Raw genomic sequence first — 20,094 nt, forward strand, 5'->3', positions numbered from 1 at the left:
TGCTCGACTATAAAAAGGAGTCATTCTCCATTAGGTTTTGCCTGCCTCAAGCAAATTTTGAGCTTATCTCATCACTCACTAAACATTATATCTCTCCTCTATATAAAGGGAGTAAGGCAGAGATCCTCTATACATGTTATATAACTAGAGATAAAGTATCGTTTTATTGAGTGTTAAAATACGAATCAACAAACAAAGATGAAAGGTGGAAGTGGAAGCATGGAGAAATTGAAGCCGATATTAGCGATAATATCATTGCAATTTGGGTATGCAGGCATGTACATCATCACCATGGTCTCTTTCAAGCATGGCATGGACCATTGGGTCCTTGCAACATACCGTCATATAGTTGCAACGCTAGTCATGGCTCCATTTGCTCTAGTTTTCGAGAGGTATCGTATCAATGAGTACAAGAATATATCTAGGCAACTACAGATCGAATATAACTGCATAGATGAATAATTCTCTTAATCATTGTGTGTTTTCAGGAAAATTAGGCCTAAGATGACACTACCAATTTTCTATAGGCTTCTTGCTCTTGGAATACTAGAGTAAGTCTCTTTCATTAAGAAGCCATCTTTTTCTCCACAATTAGAAAGTCTGGTTTATAACTTTGAATATTTCCAGTGATTGTGATATTTAACATATATATATATATATATATATATTTAAGAGATACATATGTACAAAAAATATATGTTACTAGCCATGTGGATTCCGACCGAACTGTGTTTTAAATTTTATCAAATAAAACACACACTCTGACGAAAACATATGGTATCAACCAAGTAAGGCTTTCATTATAGAAATTACGAGCTACGTGGATTCCAACCGAACCAAACAGGACGAATTGAATCAAGCCGAACCCAAAGTTTTGGTTTTTGGTTCACTTTTAGTTTTTCATTTTTAGATTTGGCTCGAAAGTCCTTTCAAAATTAATTTGGTTTCCGGTTCGGTTCTGATTAACCGAGTGGTTATCCAAATTATTATTAAGAAAATAAATCAATTTATATCAGAATTGGACTGATGTTAACCAATAATCAATTAAACGTAACCGAGGTAAACGAATTCCAGTTAATTTCTGTTCTGAAATTGAAAACCAAAATTAACGGGTAACCAAACCGAACCGAAATTTTATTCGGTCAATTTTTGAATTTTTTTTTTTAAATGGTTAACCGAAAATAAAAAAATTTGGTTCGGTTCGGTTTCTGAAAAAAGAAATATCAGGCCTAGAGAGTACTATTTTGTTTATTTATATACAAGTTCTTAAATAAATCTTATAAATATGGTTAGAAAAATCGGAAGATACTTATGGATTAGTAGTTGTGATGCAAATTCATGAGTTTCGGTACGTTACATTCTTTTTCTGGCCGCTAGTTCGGGCACGTTACAACTTACATAGAGAGAAGAAATACTCACAATTCTTTTTTATTATTTCAAAAACTGACTAACAAATTAATTAGCATTTTTATTTTAAATATCCACTAGAAATAAATATAAGCGTATCAAAATTTACTATTCGAATCCAGACTTCTAACGTGATATTGTAGAAACGTGAAAGTGATGAAATATGTATTGTCTTGGATATTGGAAATGAGATCATCATCCACAACAAACATCTCTAATGTTAAAACTGATTTGTGCTATCCTACGTAAACGTTTTCCTTTTTCATCTTTGGAAAATAAAACTACTCAATTATATAAACCAAAAGATGATGTGAAAGGGCTATCATAATAATAAAGTAAATGTTTGGTTATATGATTCCAGACCCCTTATGGACCAGAACTTCTACTACATAGGATTGAAGTCTACGTCAGCATCGTACACATCTGCGTTTACCAATGCACTTCCCGCCGTCACCTTCATTCTCGCCCTCATTTTCAGGTACCTTAAAACTTCGGTAAATTGTCTTAGAGAGATTAAATATGCAATTTATTATTTTGAAATATTGATATATCTAATTAAGTTTTAAAATAAAATGTCTAAAAATCTGTGTACAATGATTAAGATTAATTTGTCAAAATCATTATGGTTTTTGTTTTGGCGTTTTAACCATTTATAATTGTCTAACGCCAAATTTCCTTATAAATCAGGCTTGAGACAGTGAACTTTAGGAAGATACACAGTATTGCAAAAGTTGTAGGAACGGTAATAACGTTGGGAGGAGCTATGGTAATGACTTTGTACAAAGGTCCGGCGATCGAAATCGTGAAAGCTGCACATTCTTCCTTCCACGGCGGCTCAACCACAGCCACTGGCCAGCACTGGGTCACCGGAACCTTAGCCATCATGGGAAGTATCTCCACATGGGCTGCTTTCTTCATTTTACAGGTATAACTAGTTAATTTTTATTTTTTAGCAAAAAAAAAACTAGTTAATTAATGTTTAAATAAAAAAGAAATCAACAAACATGCATTATACGGTTTTATAAATTATCAAAATAATTTTCTGTTTTCAGTCGTTCACGTTGAAACTTTACCCGGCTGAGCTATCCCTAGTGACGTTGATATGTGGGATCGGAACGATCCTAAATTTTGCCGTTTCGATGATATTTGTCCGTGACTTAAGCGCCTGGAAAATCGGCATGGATTCCGGGACACTCGCAGCCGTTTACTCCGTAAGTTAATCATCTATTAGTCACTGGTTAATTTTAATCAATTCTGTATAATAAACCTTATTATTTGATTAAAAAATACTTATTATTATGTGGGATATTTCAGGGAGTGGTTTGTTCAGGCATCGCGTATTACATACAAAGCATTGTGATAAAGCAACGTGGCCCTGTGTTTACCACGTCGTTTAGTCCTATGTGTATGGTTATTACTTCATTCCTCGGTGCCCTTGTTTTGGCTGAGAAAATCCACCTCGGAAGGTAATTAAGATTTCTTTCTATTATGTTAATAACTAAGATAAGTATAATTAACAAGTAATTAACGTTTTAGAGGGTACTGTTGTGACTATGCAGTATAATTGGAGCAGTTTTCATCGTCATTGGACTATATAGTGTGGTCTGGGGAAAAAGCAAAGATGCAGTGAATCCCTTGGATGAGAAAATAGTAGCTCAAGAGCTTCCGATCACTAATGTAGTCAAACAGCACGGTCATGATCTCTCGGGAGCTCAACCGAACGGTCTTGATGTCTCGAGTGCACCAACTAACGGTGGGTCTGCAAATACCTAAATCAGCCCCGAAGAGAAAAAAAGAAGATACAAAGACAAAGATGTGATTGAAATTTTGATATCTTTCTATGTTGTTCTGTGTTTTAATACTTTTTAAATTTTCTAAATCGTCCTACCCTTAACTTTAGTATCTTTACATATTTTTATGTTTTCTCTGCTTTTACTTCTTGTATTTTGAAATTTCAAGGAAAATAATGAATGAATCATTTGGTAAAATTTGCGCTTAAAACAAAAACAATTGTCAAAATGTTACCCAAAAAACAATTGTCAAATCCTATAGAATCCAAGAATCTAGTGTCAAAATTTGGATATTTCTTTTACTAAAAGGTTTTCGTATTTAAATATTTTTGATTTTTTTTGTATATATGAAAATAATTTTATTTTTTTTTAAAACAATATAAAAGCTCATAAGCCTCTAATGGGCTCAAAAAAAGCAGATCTAAACTGGAAAACCCACAAAAAGGTCCAAATCAATTAACCTCCAAACCCTTAGCTTCCACTTGAAACATATTTGCCGTTGGAAACACGCACTCGCCAAAAAGTTAGGACCGCCAAGGCCACCTGAAAGTAAAAAGAAGACGGAGCACTAGAAAGGACCAGTACAAGCCCACACCTGCAAACGCCCTTAACTTTAGTATCTTTACATATTTTTATGTTTTCTCTGCTTTTACTTCTTGTATTTTGAAATTTCAAGGAAAATAATGAATGAATCATTTGGCAAAATTTGCGCCTAAAACAAAAACAATTGTCAAAATGTTACCCAAAAAACAATTGTCAAATCCTATAGAATCCAAGAATCTAGTGTCAAAATTTGGATATTTCTTTTACTAAAAGGTTTTCGTATTTAAATATTTTTGATTTTTTTGTATATATGAAAATAATTTTATTTTTTTTTAAAACAATATAAAAGCTCATAAGCCTCTAATGGGCTAAAAAAAAAACAGATCTAAACTGGAAAACCCACAAAAAGGTCCAAATCAATTAACCTCCAAACCCTTAGCTTCCACTTGAAACATATTTGCCGTCGGAAACACGCACTCGCCAAAAAGCTAGGACCGCCAAGGCCACCTGAAAGTGAAAAGAAGACGGAGCACTAGAAAGGACCAGTACAAGCCCACACCTGCAAACCCTCTTAACTTTAGTATCTTTACATATTTTTATGTTTTCTCTGCTTTTACTTCTTGTATTTTGAAATTTCAAGGAAAATAATGAATGAATCATTTGGTAAAATTTGCGCCTAAAACAAAAACAATTGTCAAAATGTTACCCAAAAAACAATTGTCAAATCCTATAGAATCCAAGAATCTAGTGTCAAAATTTGGATATTTCTTTTACTAAAAGGTTTTCGTATTTAAATATTTTTGATTTTTTTTGTATATATGAAAATAATCATTTGATTTTTTTTATTTTGTATATATGAAAAGGTCCAAATCAATTAACCTCCAAACCCTTAGCTTCCACTTGAAACATATTTGCCGTCGGAAACACGCACTCGCCAAAAAGCTAGGACCGCCAAGGCCACCTGAAAGTGAAAAAGAAGACGGAGCACTAGAAAGGACCAGTACAAGCCCACAAAAACTGGCTTGTTTGTGGCTTTCTGGTCATGAAATGTCATAAACAAAATATGGCCATAATATTTGCCACGATTTGACAAAAATATCTCTTGTACTTTGGAAAAAGTAATAGCAAAAATTTAGACAGAAAAATTGCTCAAACTATCCTCTTTGCTATGCAATTTCTGTTTTTCTGTTTGATTCAAAGTTGTTATCTTTAGCTTTTATATTGTCTCAGAGTGATCAGATCCATTAAAATCATTCCTACAATACAATGTTTTTATTTTTTGTTGTATCTATATTTCTCTCAAAATTTTAACGGTGAAAAATTAAATTTTTAAGAAAATCACTTCAACGGTTTGTCTCAAGAAGGTAGCCATATCTTGTGATCAAAAACTACAAAATAGCTCCGAAAATATGTGGGTCGTGGGAGCACATAAAAGGTCCTCAAGATCTCAGAAGAAAAGCAATATCTGATGAAAGAGAAGTAAAGTCTCCCATTGGTTCCAAAACTTCTCAATAAGACTTCAAACGGATCGAGGACCAGCTGGTTCTATGTTCTGCAGAGTTCATTGGAGCATTATATCATTGCAACTTACTCATATGTTGAAATTGCAAAGGAGCTATGGGACACACTGTTGAGTGTGTATGTGAACACACCTCTAATTTGAGCAGAATTTTTGATGTGAAGAAGGCTTTCAATGACTCCAAGAAGAATCAATTAAGAACTTTTTGGGAGACAAAAATCTGTTGCTTGAGCTAGATATGTTCAGACCTCCTACAACTTATGTGCATGAGATAATGGAAACGTGGGAGCTGAACCATGTATTTGGACTCCTCCTCACTATTAATAGATCATTCAAAGGAATGATTCAATAAAATTATAAGGTTTGAGAAACTGCAAAACTTAAATGAATTATGCATAATGATCCAATAAGAAAAGGGATCAATGGAATTCTTTCAATGAAAAAATGAAATAGCTTATGTAATCCATGAGTTTCCTTAGCTATAACAAAGGAGAAGTGCATGGTTGTGTGGCCACTACAAGGAGAAGAGACACTATGTACAGTTGTTGGATTCTCCATCCACATTAAAGTAAAGGAACATAAAGTAATGGCTCATACCTATAGAAGAGCAGATAGATATACTGTGAGTCTCCCCACAACTCTTAATGATAAGGTCATGAGAAGATTTGACTTTGAGGCTCTAATCAAGAAAATAGTCAAACTTGGTGAATATGGAAAGAGTTTTAAAATCTCTAAGACTCAAAAGCAGGTTATAGTAGACTCTAGCGCCTCATATCACATGATTAGTGATACGAAGTTGTTCGCAAATGTTAAAACATAAATTGGGAAATTTTATAATAGCAAATGGACATATGTGTTGATTAGAGGAATTTTATATTTAGAAATGTTTAAGAAGAACACCATAGTTTTATTTATGCTAGATTTCACTTCTAATCTACTATATGATAACAAAGCGACCAAGGGCCTTGATTCTTGACTATTGTTAGTCCAATGATTTGGGGTTTTAGGATAATAACGTATGGAATACCATTGGGAAAGGTTGCTCCAAAGGTGGTCTCTATATTTTGGAGTTTTTAGAAAAAAAATAAACTTGTAGTAGATGTTGTTGCTAATCACTGCACTAAACTCATGCATTCTCACATAAAGCTCTCTAACACATCATCAAAATTTTGAAGAATGTATTCTCAGGAAACATTGTTTGATGATTGCTTTGATATGGTTCACTTTGATGTATGGACAACACCTTATGTACTCCTAATCAATTAAATATTGTGTTTTCTTAATTGATAAGAAGTCCAAATACACATCGCTTAGTCTCATGCCACTAAAGAGTCAAGCCATTGAGGCATTTTCCAAGTTTATAAGTATGTTCTCACTCAGTTTGGGTTAATATTAAGTTCTTTATGAGTGATAATAGAGGAGAGTACATGTGAAATGCATTTAATGATTTGTTGGGGAAGCACGGGATTGTACATCAAACATCTTGTGCATCTACAATAGACATATGATAGAGGTTTCTAGAATAATGATGTTTGGTTAAAGTGTTCCAAAGCAAAATTGGTAAGATGCGATGATGACTTCCTGTTATCTCATCAAAATTTTAACAACCATTGACCTTAGAATGTGTTTTCATATGAAGTATAGAACACAGTAAAACCAAAATTTGATAATCTTAGAGTTTGTGGTTGAGTTTGCTATGTTTTTTCATCAAAATCACACATAAAAATTTTAAAACCTAAGAGTACAAAGTGTATGTTCATTTTATCAGTTAAGAAAGGGTACAAATGTTATAATCCATACTTCAAAGAATCTTCTGCCGTAAGTTCAAGTTTGATAAAGGCGAGTCGTGGTTATTTAGTGACACATTGAACAATTTGACATCCTCTATTAACAGATCCTCCGATCTATTACTTATTTATATGGGTTAAGTACATTGGTGGGTTCGGAATATCAACTCATTGTGTGTGAAGAAACATATCAATAGGCTTTAGCCAATGATTATAGGCATATTAAATCTCAAAAAGAGAGAGACAACATTGATGACAAATTTGCAAAGAAATGAGTGTTATGTAAAAGTTCATTGGAGAATGTTGTAGTGGAAGATTAAGAGGAGACTGAGTCTGATGAAGAATCTCCAACTTTTCTAGGAAGAAGTACATGATGATCATGTTTAATGACAATCAAGTTGTTGCTCATCTTATTCAGAGACATTGCAGCTGGTCTTTCTATTCAGACATTAACATTTGATCTTCCTATTCTGAGTCATTGCACAATTTTTCATATTCCACAAGAGCACCAATACATGATACCCACAAGCTATTAATAGGGTTGTTTATTTTAAGTGTGGGTTCAAGCTATGGCGTACAAAATTACTTCCATGAGCAATCTATACTATCAAGTATACAAGCTCAGGAGAGATAGAAAAGTACAAGGCGTGATTAGCGACCAGCTAATACAATAAGAATTATGTAGTAGATAACACAACAACATTTTCCCAATAGTAAAATTTCACTCAGTACGGATTTTTCTCTCCATTGCCACCAATTTATCTTGGGATATTTGGCAAATAGATGTCAAAAATATTTTTCTTCAAGAAGACATGAAATAACAAATTTCTATAGTTCATTATGAGGGCTTTCATGAGATTTCCAATAGCATCAAGGTTTTGTAAATTTAACAAAGCAATCTATGGTTCCAAGTAATCTCCAAGAGATTGGTACCATAGGCTAAGTAGTTATCTTATTGAAAATGGTTTTTGCATATTAGAAAAAGTTGACAACACATTATTCACCATCCATGGAAACTGGGATTGTCGTTATGCTCACATATATGTGGATAATAATATCATCAATGGTGATGATGTTAATGAAGTTAAGAAAATTAAGAATTTTCAAAGCCTCATCTGAGATAAATGACCTAAAAGACATAAAGTACTTTCTTTTGATTGAAATATGTAAATTTAATGACTGGTTAAAGAAAGTATACCCTTGTTATCAGATTCATGGAAGAATGGACAAATCCTGCAAAACTCCTATTGAAGATAGCTACAAGGCCTTACCTAAGAGGGATCCGCTTATGGAAGTTAAGTAGTATTAAAGATTTGTTGGGAAGTTGATCTACTTGACTATCACGAGACTAGACATATCTTTTTTTATGAATCAAGTAAGCTAACACATGCAAGTTCAAACTAAACACCATTGTCATATGGTTGAGAGACTCTCGAGATACTTGAAAGGCACACAAGGTAAACACATTTGGGTGGGTTAAAATAATAGTTATACCACAATAGTTATACCAAGTTTTACAGTTTTAACAAGTTTTAAAGTTTACCACTATAGTTTTACCAAGTTCTACTAACCTAATTACACTAAATTTTACATTTTTACGGTTCAACTAATACTAAGTTATATTAGTTGTACCAATGTAGTTTTACCAAGCTATACAAAGTTATACCATTAGTGATGGGTATGAGTTGAATATACTAGATGATAACCCGCACAAATGCTCAGAGTGAGTTTTTTATAAAAATGTTTGTTCATTAAATGGTTTTAACATTTTGCAACACTACAATCTTTATCGATTGTAAAATGACGAATAAAAATGTTGGTCTATTAAATATATCATCGTTTTTGAAGAGTTAACATGGTACAACTCATTTTAATTATTTCTAAGACTTCATATGCACAAAAAGAAATTAAGTTTTGCGGCTGAAACAAATCACCAAAACCAGATAGGCAACATCGATTGTAAAATGACGAAAGGGATTAGGTTTTCTTCTCTCGATTTATTTACTATTAACTCTACATAAGTGATTTCATTTTTTACATCTATAAAATTGTGCTTTTGTTCTCGTTTCTTTTTCACTTGTATGAGTTTTGTTTCTTTTTTTTTAACTTTTTTGTGAATTCGGTAAATTACATAAGTGTCAAATTAATAAGATGGGCATCTGTAAAAATTATTTCCACTCCAAATACATATATAAAAATCAAAATTTTGAAGAAAATCACTATTCACAGATTAGTTTTCATATCTAATATGTCAAACTGTTATAGAATATAAGTGCATACTCAAAATATAAATGTATGTCTAGTATATGTTCACCAGTCGGTCTAAAAATCATCTTCTAGAACGACAAAACAAATTACTTATTTTATTAACCTACGATTTTAATGTTTAGTTACTTAAGACTTATACCGATAAAATATATATATATATATATATATATATATATAATATTATTTTACCATTGTAGTATATGTAAAATATGTATAAAATAAGAACTGTTTGATTTATTATATGAAAAACCAAAAAAACTTATAATAAATTGTTTAAATCTACCATTTTTACAATTATAATAGGTAGATATGGTATTATGGAAAAAAATATTAGACAATTGATCAAATCTCTCATTCGAACAAAATCAAAATGAGGTGATTGGAATCTTGTCATGATATTTCATTAAAAGCTTTTCAGGAATAATAATCAAGACTAAATTATTTAATCTGAATGAAATAATATATATATATATATATATATATAATGCTTCCAATATTAAAAATCACTTTGATTTAAAGAAGTGTATTTCTAGGATTGTCAAGATCTAATAACATATTAGAAACCACCTATTTAAAAAATAATTTGTATACATAAAAGTATATACATTAGAGTAAGCAAATAAATAAAAAAAAATATCTTTTTTTATTTACAATCATGTTTTTGGTAAAATAAATCCAAACAATCATTTTTATTTACTTTATCTGGTATATAATTAAAATTTAGTGATATTGAAATAGACATATATATATAGTATATTTTAATATAAATATTTATTATTGACGCTTCCTAGTCATATGATTTTATTAACATTTCTATATATGCTGTTGAAAAAATTTAAATTGTTACTCAAAAAAATTTTAATGTGAGATTTTTCAATACAAATTTCAAAATTAAAATACTAAGATCTCAATAATTTTTTCAATGCAAATTTTAAAACTAACATTTTTAAATATTGTTATATAGTATATAATTTAATATATATATAAATATCTACTAATGAGATTTCATATTCATACGATCTACGATCATTTGTATCTTGCTTGAAAAAGAAAAAAGTTCAACAATTTATCACAAAATTTTCAGTGTGGGATTTTTACCATTTTTAGTAATTTATAGTATTTTTAATAAAATATCATGACAAAATTCCATATTCTCAGTTTCATGTTTATTTTAATATAATATCTATATTTTTGTTTGTTTTCATATGACATCTAAAAGTATACTTGAACCAAATTTACCCAAACACGAAAAGTATAGTTACAAAACAAGTTTTGAAATGTATTAGAATCTAAACTGTTACTAACCGAACTCGATCGGAACTAAAGTAATATCCGACTGAACCTAAAAATCACGACCCAAACCAAATGGTACCCCCACGCGCAAGCCTAATTTAAGCTATACACGAAATGCAAACAAGTGAAGATTTTTACCTTGCAGCAAACTCAATGCATGTTTTTGAAAACTAGAATATCATATTAATCATAAGCAACTTCATTGACTAAACATACGGCATTCACAGAAAATCGAAAGCATTGTTTTTAACATTTCAACCAAAAAAAAATCTATAGCATTGTTATTTAAATAGTTTCTTCCTGAAGAGTCTAGTACATATGATAATAAATTAATAATATAAATTGTGTATAACTAAAGGTTCGAATGGTAACATACAGAAAAACTATGAAACAATTACGGTACATTTTTAATAGCAACAAAATATATAAATACATAGATATATGTAGAGATTTTTGGTTACAATTAACTGTTGTGCGCTGCAGTGCGGTTTGTAAACATTCAAAATCTATCAAAGGAATAATAGTTTAAAAGTACTTAAGTTACTATGATAATATTTGATAAGAAATGTTTTCCCTTCTTTTTTCCTTTTTCAATTTTCAACTTTCTAATTATATAAATACTTAGCAATATATTAAACACAAAGAAAAATATGTATTTTAATATGACTTATTCTTAGGTCCACCCCTTAGGGTGAACCTCTAGGTTCACCAACCAATAGGATTCTTTTATTTTATATTCGATATCTTTTAAAAAAGGAAACAAAATATTGTCAAATTATATTATGTTTTTAAAATTAAAAAGTAAAAAAAAATAGTAATAATTACAAAAAAAAATATTTTACGTCGTCAGCATAACATTAAACCCTAAACCCTAAATTCTAATCCCTAAACCCTTAATCCTAAACCCTAAACCCTTGGATAAACCCTAAACTCTAGGATAAATCCAAAACTCTAAATCAAAATTACTATACACTAAAACATTCAAACGTTTAGGGTTTTAGTGTTTTTTATTTAGAGTTTAGGATTTATCCAAGGGTTTAGGGTTTACCCAATGGTTTAGGGTTTACCCAAGGGTTTAGGATTTATCCAAGGGTTTAGGATTTACCCAAGGGTTTAGGGTTTATCCAAGGGTTTAGGGTTTAGGATTTAGGGTTTAGGGATTAGGATTTAGGGTTTAGTATTTTGTTGAGAACATCAAAAATATTTTTTTTTTTAATTCTTTTTTCTGTAACTATTATCTTTTTTTATTTTAAAAACATAATATAATTTGAGAATATTTGGTTTCCTTTTTTAAAAGATATCGAATTTGAAATAATGAAATCCTATTGGTTGGTGAACCTAGAGGTTCACCTTAGGGAGTGAACCCAAGAACGATTCTTTTAATATTTCAAGAATACAAATTCTGTATTAAATAAAAAACTTTACACATATGTATTTGGAAAAGGCCAAAAAAAAATAATTATCGAGAAATACAAACATTGCATAAGTGACAATGATGAGTTAGATTCCGAGCATCACGGGTTGCAAAGAAGGCTGACACATTAGAATACAACACCATTACATGACCTTTAATTCGTTTCTATTCTTACACTTCGGACTTACAGCCAAACCTTGTAAAATATAGGATAATATACGTACAAGAACATCAATATGTATAACCCAACCCGTGACCTTTTTTTCTTTTCATTTCTTTTGGAAATGGTGACGATTTAACGTCTCTGCTGACGTGGCAAGGAGATTATTTTGGTGATTAGGGTTTTGAAGATTTTGCCGCACGGTAAGGTTGTGGGGCCGATTACGGCGCCGGAGAATATGGCCCCTCCAGGGCAGGAGAAGGAGAATAGCAAGGTGGTGATCGGAAAGGATGTAAAGAAAACGTCGTGGGTTCAGGTTGGTCAGAACGATGCTGGGCTCTCTGCTCATATTGTTGCTGTTAACACAGTTGATGGAAAGGAAATGGTTGAGGTTCCGGATGCGGTAATCCAACGATCAGTTCAATTATGGGATGACCTAATTGAAGGAAGGTTTTTGTGACTGTTCCACACGTTGCAAAGATTCACGCTCTTGTGAACAAGATCTGGCCGCTTGGTGACAAAATGATTCTTATTGACGTATTCGTCATAGACGTGATGACTGTGAAGTTCCGTATTAAAGATGCAAATACTAGGAGTCAAATCCTTCGTAGGGGGATGTGGTATATTTCCAATATCCCTATGGTTGTCTCTAAGTGGGCACCAGAAGAGGAGGAAGAGGAAGAGGAGCAAGAAATAAAACTCATCCCGATGTGGGTAGTGATGAAGAATGTTCCAAAACAGATGTTCTCGTGGGAGGGTTTAGGGTTTATCGCAAGTGCTGTGGGCCATCAAAAACACCTCCATCCAGATACACTGTTATGTAAGAGTTTCGTTGAAGCAAAAGTATTTGTCGAGGCTGATATGACAAAAGAACTGCCTACATCTCATCACTTTAAGTCAAAGCTGGGAGTGGATTTTGATGTACAATTCAAGTACCCATGGCTACCAAACAAATGCAATCTTTGCTTGAAATGGGGACATGAGGAAAACGCTTGTGGAAAGAAGAAGAAAAAAGGAAAGGCCAACCAGCAGGATCAAGTTAATAATACTGCTCCAGGCAAGAGTACAACTAGCATTGTAGAAAAGGAAGTTGAGACCAGCGTAGAGAGTGCTGTGGAAGCTGTTGACACGGTTGTTGATAAGAACTCAGCTAGTGTCGAGGCAAATGAGAATGAGACTGATGCATTGGGAAACATTGCAGAGATGGGAGTTGAGGAACCAAGTCTTGCGAAGGACGGGTTGGTAAGGCTTGATAAAAACGTCTTAGTCGAACTGACGGAGGGAACTGACTTAGCAAGCTCAGTAACAGAGACTACTACGGACCTCCCAGCACCTGTCACCGAAGAGTTAAGCTGGTTAAATGTGTCTCCATCCAAAAGGGGCTGGTCACCGGTAAAGCCGGTTGAAAACAACGTCATCTCTCCATCCCATTTTGCTGTTCTGAATGAAGAGTCCGAGGATAAAGAGGAGGACATAAATTATTCTCAGGAAAAAGGTGAGACACCTGGAAAAGCAGAGGCAGAGACAGGCACTATCTCTCAGAAAGATGATGGCGAGAGTGAGGAGGGGGAGATCATAGAGAACTAATCCATCCATGCTACCTTGCGTACAGATACTTGCGAAGATGATCAAGCCAATGAAGGGCTGAGTACTCGACGCACCTCTGTAAGATCATCTAAGGGAATCAATAAGAATTCAGCTGAATCTTTCGCTCAAAGCACCAAGGAACCTTTTCCTAGCGCTGCGAGTAAAAGACGTTACCATAAGAAGAAATAATTATGTCGGGTTTCTTCTGGAATGTTAGAGGTTTTAACAAAACAAAAAAAGCATTCCGTAGTGAAGAAATAGGTTATGGAGAAGGAATTTAGTTTTGGAGCTTTGCTGGAAACTAGAGTCAAGTAAGGAAAAAGTCAGAGTATTGCATCAAAGGTCTTCTCGGACTGGTCGATGTTAACAAATTATGAGTACAACACGCTGGGTAGGATTTGGTTGGTGTGGCGACCTGACATGCGATTTACTCCACTTTTTAAGAGTGATTAACTGATCACAGTTTCAGTGCAACTAGACATGTGGGGAGATGATTTCTTTCTCTCTATCGTCTATGCATACAACACAAGTTCTGAGCGTACATAGTTATGGAGAGATCTGAAAGCACACCAGGATTCTCCAATAGTTCGCAACAAATCATGGCTTATAGCTGGTGATTTTAATGAGACCTTGCTATGGAGGAACATTCCTCTTATCAGGATTCCCCAATGGTAACTCAGGGAATGAAAGATTTCCAAGAGGTTGCCCAATACTGCTCCTTGATGGACCTAGCCTCGCATGGTCCGCTGTTTACATGGAGCAATAAACAAGATGAGGGTCTGATATCAAAGAAGTTAGACCGAGTCTTGTTCAATGACCACTGGCTTAGTATGTTTCGTCATTCATACATTGTCTTTGAGGGAGTTGGATGTTCTGACCACTCGAGGTGCAGAATCCAGCTGCACTCTGTAGTACCTCGGCCTAACCGGCCTTTCAAGTTTGTGAATGCCACAACGAGCTAAGAGGGATTTAAGCCGGCAGTGGATCAGTACTGGAGAGACTCGGAACCAATACATCTCTCGACTTTATCACTGTTTTGTTTCTCAAAGAAACTGAAAGGCTTAAAGCCGATTATTCGACAAGTAGCTAAAGATGGATTAGGTAACTTAACGTTGAAATCCAAAGAAGCTCTTGCCGTTCTCTGTGACAAACAGAATTTGAATCTGGCAAATCCAACTCCTCAGAACATGGAAGAAGAAAACAAAGCTTATAAGAGATGGGATTTTGTTTCTGACTTGGAGGAAGATTTTTTGAAGCAGAAATCAAAAATGCATTGGTTGAAGAAGGGTGATAAAAAAAACAAATCATTTCATAGGGCAGCCACAATCCGTGACATCAGAAACTCTATCAAAGAGATTCAGTGTGCTGATGGTAGTATCCTATCAAATGCAGCAGATATCAAGAATGAAGCAGAACAGTTTTTTCGTGAATTTTTGCAGCATAAACCGCAAGATTACTTTGGAATTACAGTGGAGGGTCTGAGAGAGTTACTGCCTTATCGTTGTAGTGATGCAGAGCAGACTCAACTGATAAGAGAAGTGACAGCAGAGGAGATCACAAATGTCTTATTCGCAATGCCAAATGAGAAATCTCCGGGTCTAGACGGGTATACTTCAGAATTCTTCAAAGCGGCTTAGGATGTTATCGGTACTGAGTTCACCACCGCAGTTCAGTCGTTTTTCATAAAAGGTTTTTTCCCAAAAGGAGTGAACACAATCATCCTGGCACTCATACCAAAGAAGTTGGAGGCTCGGCACATGAAAGATTATAGACTGATCTCCTGCTGCAATGTTATCTATAAAGTCATTTCGAAGATTATTGCTAATCGGCTGAAAGTAACTTTACCAGATTTCATTAGCCTCAACCAGTATGCTTTTGTTAAGGATCGATTGCTCATTGAAAATCTCCTTCTTGCAACAGAGCTGGTTAAAGATTATCACAAAGATTCAGTCTTTAAGAGATGTGCGATCAAGATTGATATCTCGAAAGCTTTCGACTCTGGTGCAATGGTCCTTTCTCCTTAACACACTTGGGGCTATGAGCTTTCCTCCGAAATTTATTCACTGGATCTCGCTGTGCATAACTACTGCATCTTTCTGAGTTCAGGTGAATGGAGAACTTGCAGGTTTTTTCAAAAGTGATAGAGGATTACGTCAAGGCTGTGCTCTCTCGCCATACCTTTTCGTCATCAGTATGAATGTTCTTTCCCAACTCCTGGATAAATCAGCTAAGGAACGTAAGATTGGGTACCATCCAAAGTGCAAGAATCTTAGATTAACCCATCTACGCTTTCCTGATGATATTTTGGTTTTCACTGATGGGAATGTTCGGTGCACAGATAGTATTGTTGAAGTCTTTGATAGCTTTGCCAGGATGTCAGGCCTGCGCATTAGCATGGAGAAATCAACTATATACTATTAGGGAGTTCAGGACTCAACACACCAGGTAGTTCAAGCGCAGTATCAGTTTGAATCAGGTCAACTTCCGGTCCGTTATCTCGGGCTTCCACTCCTCACCAAAAGAATGGGAACTCAAGACTATCATCCTCTACTTGAACAGATCAGGAAACACATCAATCTATGGACAAATCTTTTCTTGTCAATGGCTGGTCGGCTTCAACTAATATGCTATGTTCTTATGAGTATAATAAACTTTTGGATGTCCTCTTTTCGATAACAAGGCGAATGTCTCAGAGAAATAGATAGCCTCTGTTCAGCTTTTCTGTGGTCCGGCCCTGCATTAAATCCTAGGAAGGCTAAAATATCGTGGGGTATTATAGTCTGTCGGCCAAAGAAAGAAGGAGGGTTGGGACTAAAACCACTTAAAGAAGCAAACATGGTGAGCTGCCTCAAATTGGTGTGGCGATTAACATCACTGAAACCGTCTCTATGGGTTAAGTGGGTTCATTTAAATTTGATCCAAGATGGGAACTTCTGGACTGTTATAGTACCACATCTTTGGGGTCTTGGATGTGGCGCAAACTGCTAAAGTATAGAGACAAAGCGAAAAAAATTCACCGCATGGAGATTCGAGATGGTCTATCTACTTCTTTTTCGCATGATACTTGGACAGACATGGGATGCCTATCTGACTTGATAGGAGCAGGAGGCTCTATTGAGGTGGGTATTAGAGCTACAGCAACAGTGGCATCTGCTGTGGCGCGACGTAAGAAAACTCATCGGGTGGAGATTTATAATATGATTGAAGCAGTCTTGGAGAATCAAAAATCTAAGATGTCTGATGCGGCTGATGTCCCTCTATGGAAGCAAAAGGAGGAGACATTTCGACCACAATTTAGTACCAAAAGAACCTGGAGCCTCATTAGGCAAGAGCACCCGACAGAGTATTGGTATTCTGGGATTTGGTTTCAGTATTCAACTCCAAAATATTCTTTCTGCACTTGGTTAGCTATCCACAACCGACTGTCCACAGGTGATCGTATGGCCACATGGAATAGCTGGATAAGCTCTTTGTGCATTTTCTGCCAACAGGAGACTGAAACTCGAGAGCACATCTTCTTTGATTGTGTTTTTTTCTTCTGCAGTATGGTCGCTATTGACAAGAGGGATCCTCGGTCCTCGATATAGCACGACTTGGGGTGATCTTATTCAGCTTATGGTGGACACAACATTGGACCAAAAGTCTAAGTTTCTGTTACGCTATACTTTTCAGATCACTCTTCACTCTATTTGAAGGAAACGTAACGGTAGACGTCATGGAGCAACACCTATGGTTGCAAGCTCTTTGGCCAAGATGGTAGATAAAGGGGTCCGAAACTGGTGCTTTATGGTCTCTGCTACGGGTCATTTGTATTATGAAGCCCTGCTGCAACGCTGGTTGGCTTCAAGGATGTAGGCTCTGTTTTTAAATTCTCGATCTCTTAATTTCTAGCAAATTAGTAAGATCAAACTAGATAAACTCTATGTACAAAAGTTACTTTTTCTTCTGAATGAATTTTACATATATTCAAAAAAATGCTGACGTTTTAGTTTTCATTCTTTTATAAATATCATTATCGCCTAATTGGTGATTAGTGATTTACTACTACGTCTATAACTAATACTATATGGTTAAAATTATTAGACTTTTTGTCAATAAAGAATTTTTCATTAGTTAAAAATTTATTAAAGAATATATCATTAGTTACGAAATAAAATTATTAGACTTTTTAAATTAAACTGTTATGAAATAAATTAGAGAATATATATTGTAAATCATATTTTCCCATTAGTTATGCTCCGTAACATACATTTATATATTTAAGATTAGATTTCAGATACTCCAATTATTTTTGAAATGTTTATTTACATAAATGTGTCAAATTATGTATATACTAAGCATTTTAAAATTTAATTGTATATTTAATTATTTTTTCTGCTATTAATTAAGTTACTTAAAATCTAGAGTTAGACTTAGAATAGTTCGTAAAGAAATATGTCAAGTAGTTATACATTAGAATATTAGATACTTTAGGTGAGGTCTTTGTGTACTATATGATAATTTAGGTTAGGATTTTTTTTTTTTACATCAATTTAGGTTAGGATATTTCGTAAAAATCTGTCAAACAATTATGAATTAATAGACTTCAAATAAAAAATTTGTGTAATAAGATAAATTTAGAGTTAGTAGACTTCGTAAAGAAATTTGTCAAAGAGTTATTCACTAGCAGGTTTCATGTGAAGTCTTTGTGAACATAGAAACTTTTTAAGGTTAAAGAGACTTCATTAATAAATCTGCCAATCAGTAATTATTTACTTAACCAAGAATTTTACCTTTTGTTTAAATATAACCGATTTTTTTTGAACCACAATATAACCAAAATTAAACCAATAAAATTTAACCAAACTTTAATATACTTAATACTAGTGGTATTCCGGCGCTACGCGCCGGATTTGTATGTTTTATCTTAAATAAATTTACAATTCATCTATGGTCTTACTAAAGAAAATATGTTCATAAATATGAAAATACGTTGAAAGAGAATGATATCCATTTGATAGTGATTAGCGACCGTAGTGTATTGTTTTATTTTGAAGTTGATTAATTCAAAGTAGAATATCATAAGTGGTTGTGACTAATCGATTCGATAAAAGTAGAATAAAAACCGATTGTCATAACAAAAAGTCAATTTAATTAGAATTTAAACATAATGTAAAGTTGATGTTTTATTTAGAGAACGTACTACTGTTAAGTACCATGTGAATAGTATATAGAAGAAATGGCATTTGAAGTTTTATTTTAGTGACATCTCTAGTGACACGCCTGTTCTACTAGTTCCACTCTTAAAACACGTAGAGCATGTGGTTTAAGCCCCAATTCTTTTAGTAATTTAAGGGCCACATTTTGAAATATAGTGAAGTGCTATTAAATTTCACTTATATTTTCAGTTAATATCATGGTCTATGCTCTATTTTATTTTTAAATTCTAATCATTTATTAATTATTTCTTTTTTCAGTTGAGTTTATTAGTTATTTATTATCTTGTTTTACAATTTTATCATTAAAAATTTCTGCAATAATAAGACATCTTTAATTAAATTGGTTATTTAAACTTTTTATTTTATCATTTTGTAAAATCTTCATAATTTTTACATGATTTTAAGATAATTTGTTGAAATAAAACAATAGTCTTGCAATGAAAATCCATGTAGTAGTCTAATATTTTTTTCTTATTAACTTGAAATAATTGAGAAAAACTGTTAAAATAGGTTAATTCCTGTTTCTAAATACTGAAAATATAGGATAAAATAATTTTTTGTTATTTAGTTTATTATAATATATAACTCATAAATCAAATTATTTCGGTAAAAAACCGTAAGGCCACATATATTTAATTTGTTTTAAGCCTCATAATTATTTGGGACGCCACTAGATAGTGATAATAGGGTGGATGTTCTTCATGAGAAGTTTGACTTTTTATATAATTGAATGAAGACAACACCGAGGAACCTTTGCTTTAATTTCTTAAATAATATATTGATTTAGTGAAATTACATTAAAGAGTATTTTTTTGGGTAGAATACCTTAAAGAGTATTGGAAGTTCTTTTTAAACAGTTTGAACATATTAACTTAAGTCTCCTGAAAACCTTTTTTTTATTAAGGAACACGCAAGTCCTAACTCCTAAAAATCACGTAGTGGAATAAAATTAACGTAGTGTAATAATTTGGGTGTAACTCAAACATTTTGCTGTCGTGCGGAGAGAGAGCAACACCGAGAGCCCGAGACGTAGATGGTTGAATTAGACGGTGTGTGATAGGGTTTATTGTTTTCTTTATTTCAAGGTTATTGTTTCGAAATACCATGTTAGTAGTCGTTAATATGCAA

The 20,094-nt window shown here is 33.4% G+C and overlaps 2 protein-coding genes across 6 annotated transcripts in view; both read left to right on the forward strand.

Annotated features, from left to right (window-relative positions):
- LOC103833097 overlaps positions 1-20,094 on the forward strand; it is a 1,138,500-nt gene that overhangs the window by 465,190 nt on the left and 653,216 nt on the right. The gene's annotated exons all lie outside the window — the stretch shown is intronic.
- Positions 30-3,338, forward strand: LOC103833126 (WAT1-related protein At1g44800). 2 transcript variants are annotated; one of them, XM_033276562.1, is made up of 7 exons: positions 30-392; positions 489-551; positions 1,769-1,885; positions 2,095-2,332; positions 2,460-2,618; positions 2,722-2,873; positions 2,944-3,115. In XM_033276562.1, the coding sequence occupies exons 1-7, from the start codon at positions 199-201 to the stop codon at positions 2,969-2,971; spliced, it is 951 nt and encodes a 316-aa protein (XP_033132453.1). In that variant the 5' UTR covers positions 30-198; the 3' UTR covers positions 2,972-3,115. The 2 variants fall into 2 exon arrangements, with proteins under 2 accessions (XP_033132453.1, XP_009107474.1); XM_009109226.3 differs by having other exon boundaries at positions 31-392; positions 2,967-3,338.

This window comes from Brassica rapa, chromosome A08, assembly GCF_000309985.2.
Source record: "Brassica rapa cultivar Chiifu-401-42 chromosome A08, CAAS_Brap_v3.01, whole genome shotgun sequence".
In the NCBI taxonomy this organism is placed as follows: domain Eukaryota; kingdom Viridiplantae; phylum Streptophyta; class Magnoliopsida; order Brassicales; family Brassicaceae; genus Brassica; species Brassica rapa.

What these genes read in the sequence shown, in the direction of transcription:
- LOC103833126 (XM_009109226.3), top strand. Translation starts at nt 199, where the DNA reads ATGAAAGGTGGAAGTGGAAGCATGGAGAAATTGAAGCCGATATTAGCG. An exon ending in CTTGCTCTTGGAATACTAGA is followed by an intron (nt 552 to 1,768) that starts GTAAGTCTCTTT and finishes ATATGATTCCAG; the next exon opens with ACCCCTTATGGACCAGAACT. An exon ending in CACTCGCAGCCGTTTACTCC is followed by an intron (nt 2,619 to 2,721) that starts GTAAGTTAATCA and finishes GGGATATTTCAG; the next exon opens with GGAGTGGTTTGTTCAGGCAT.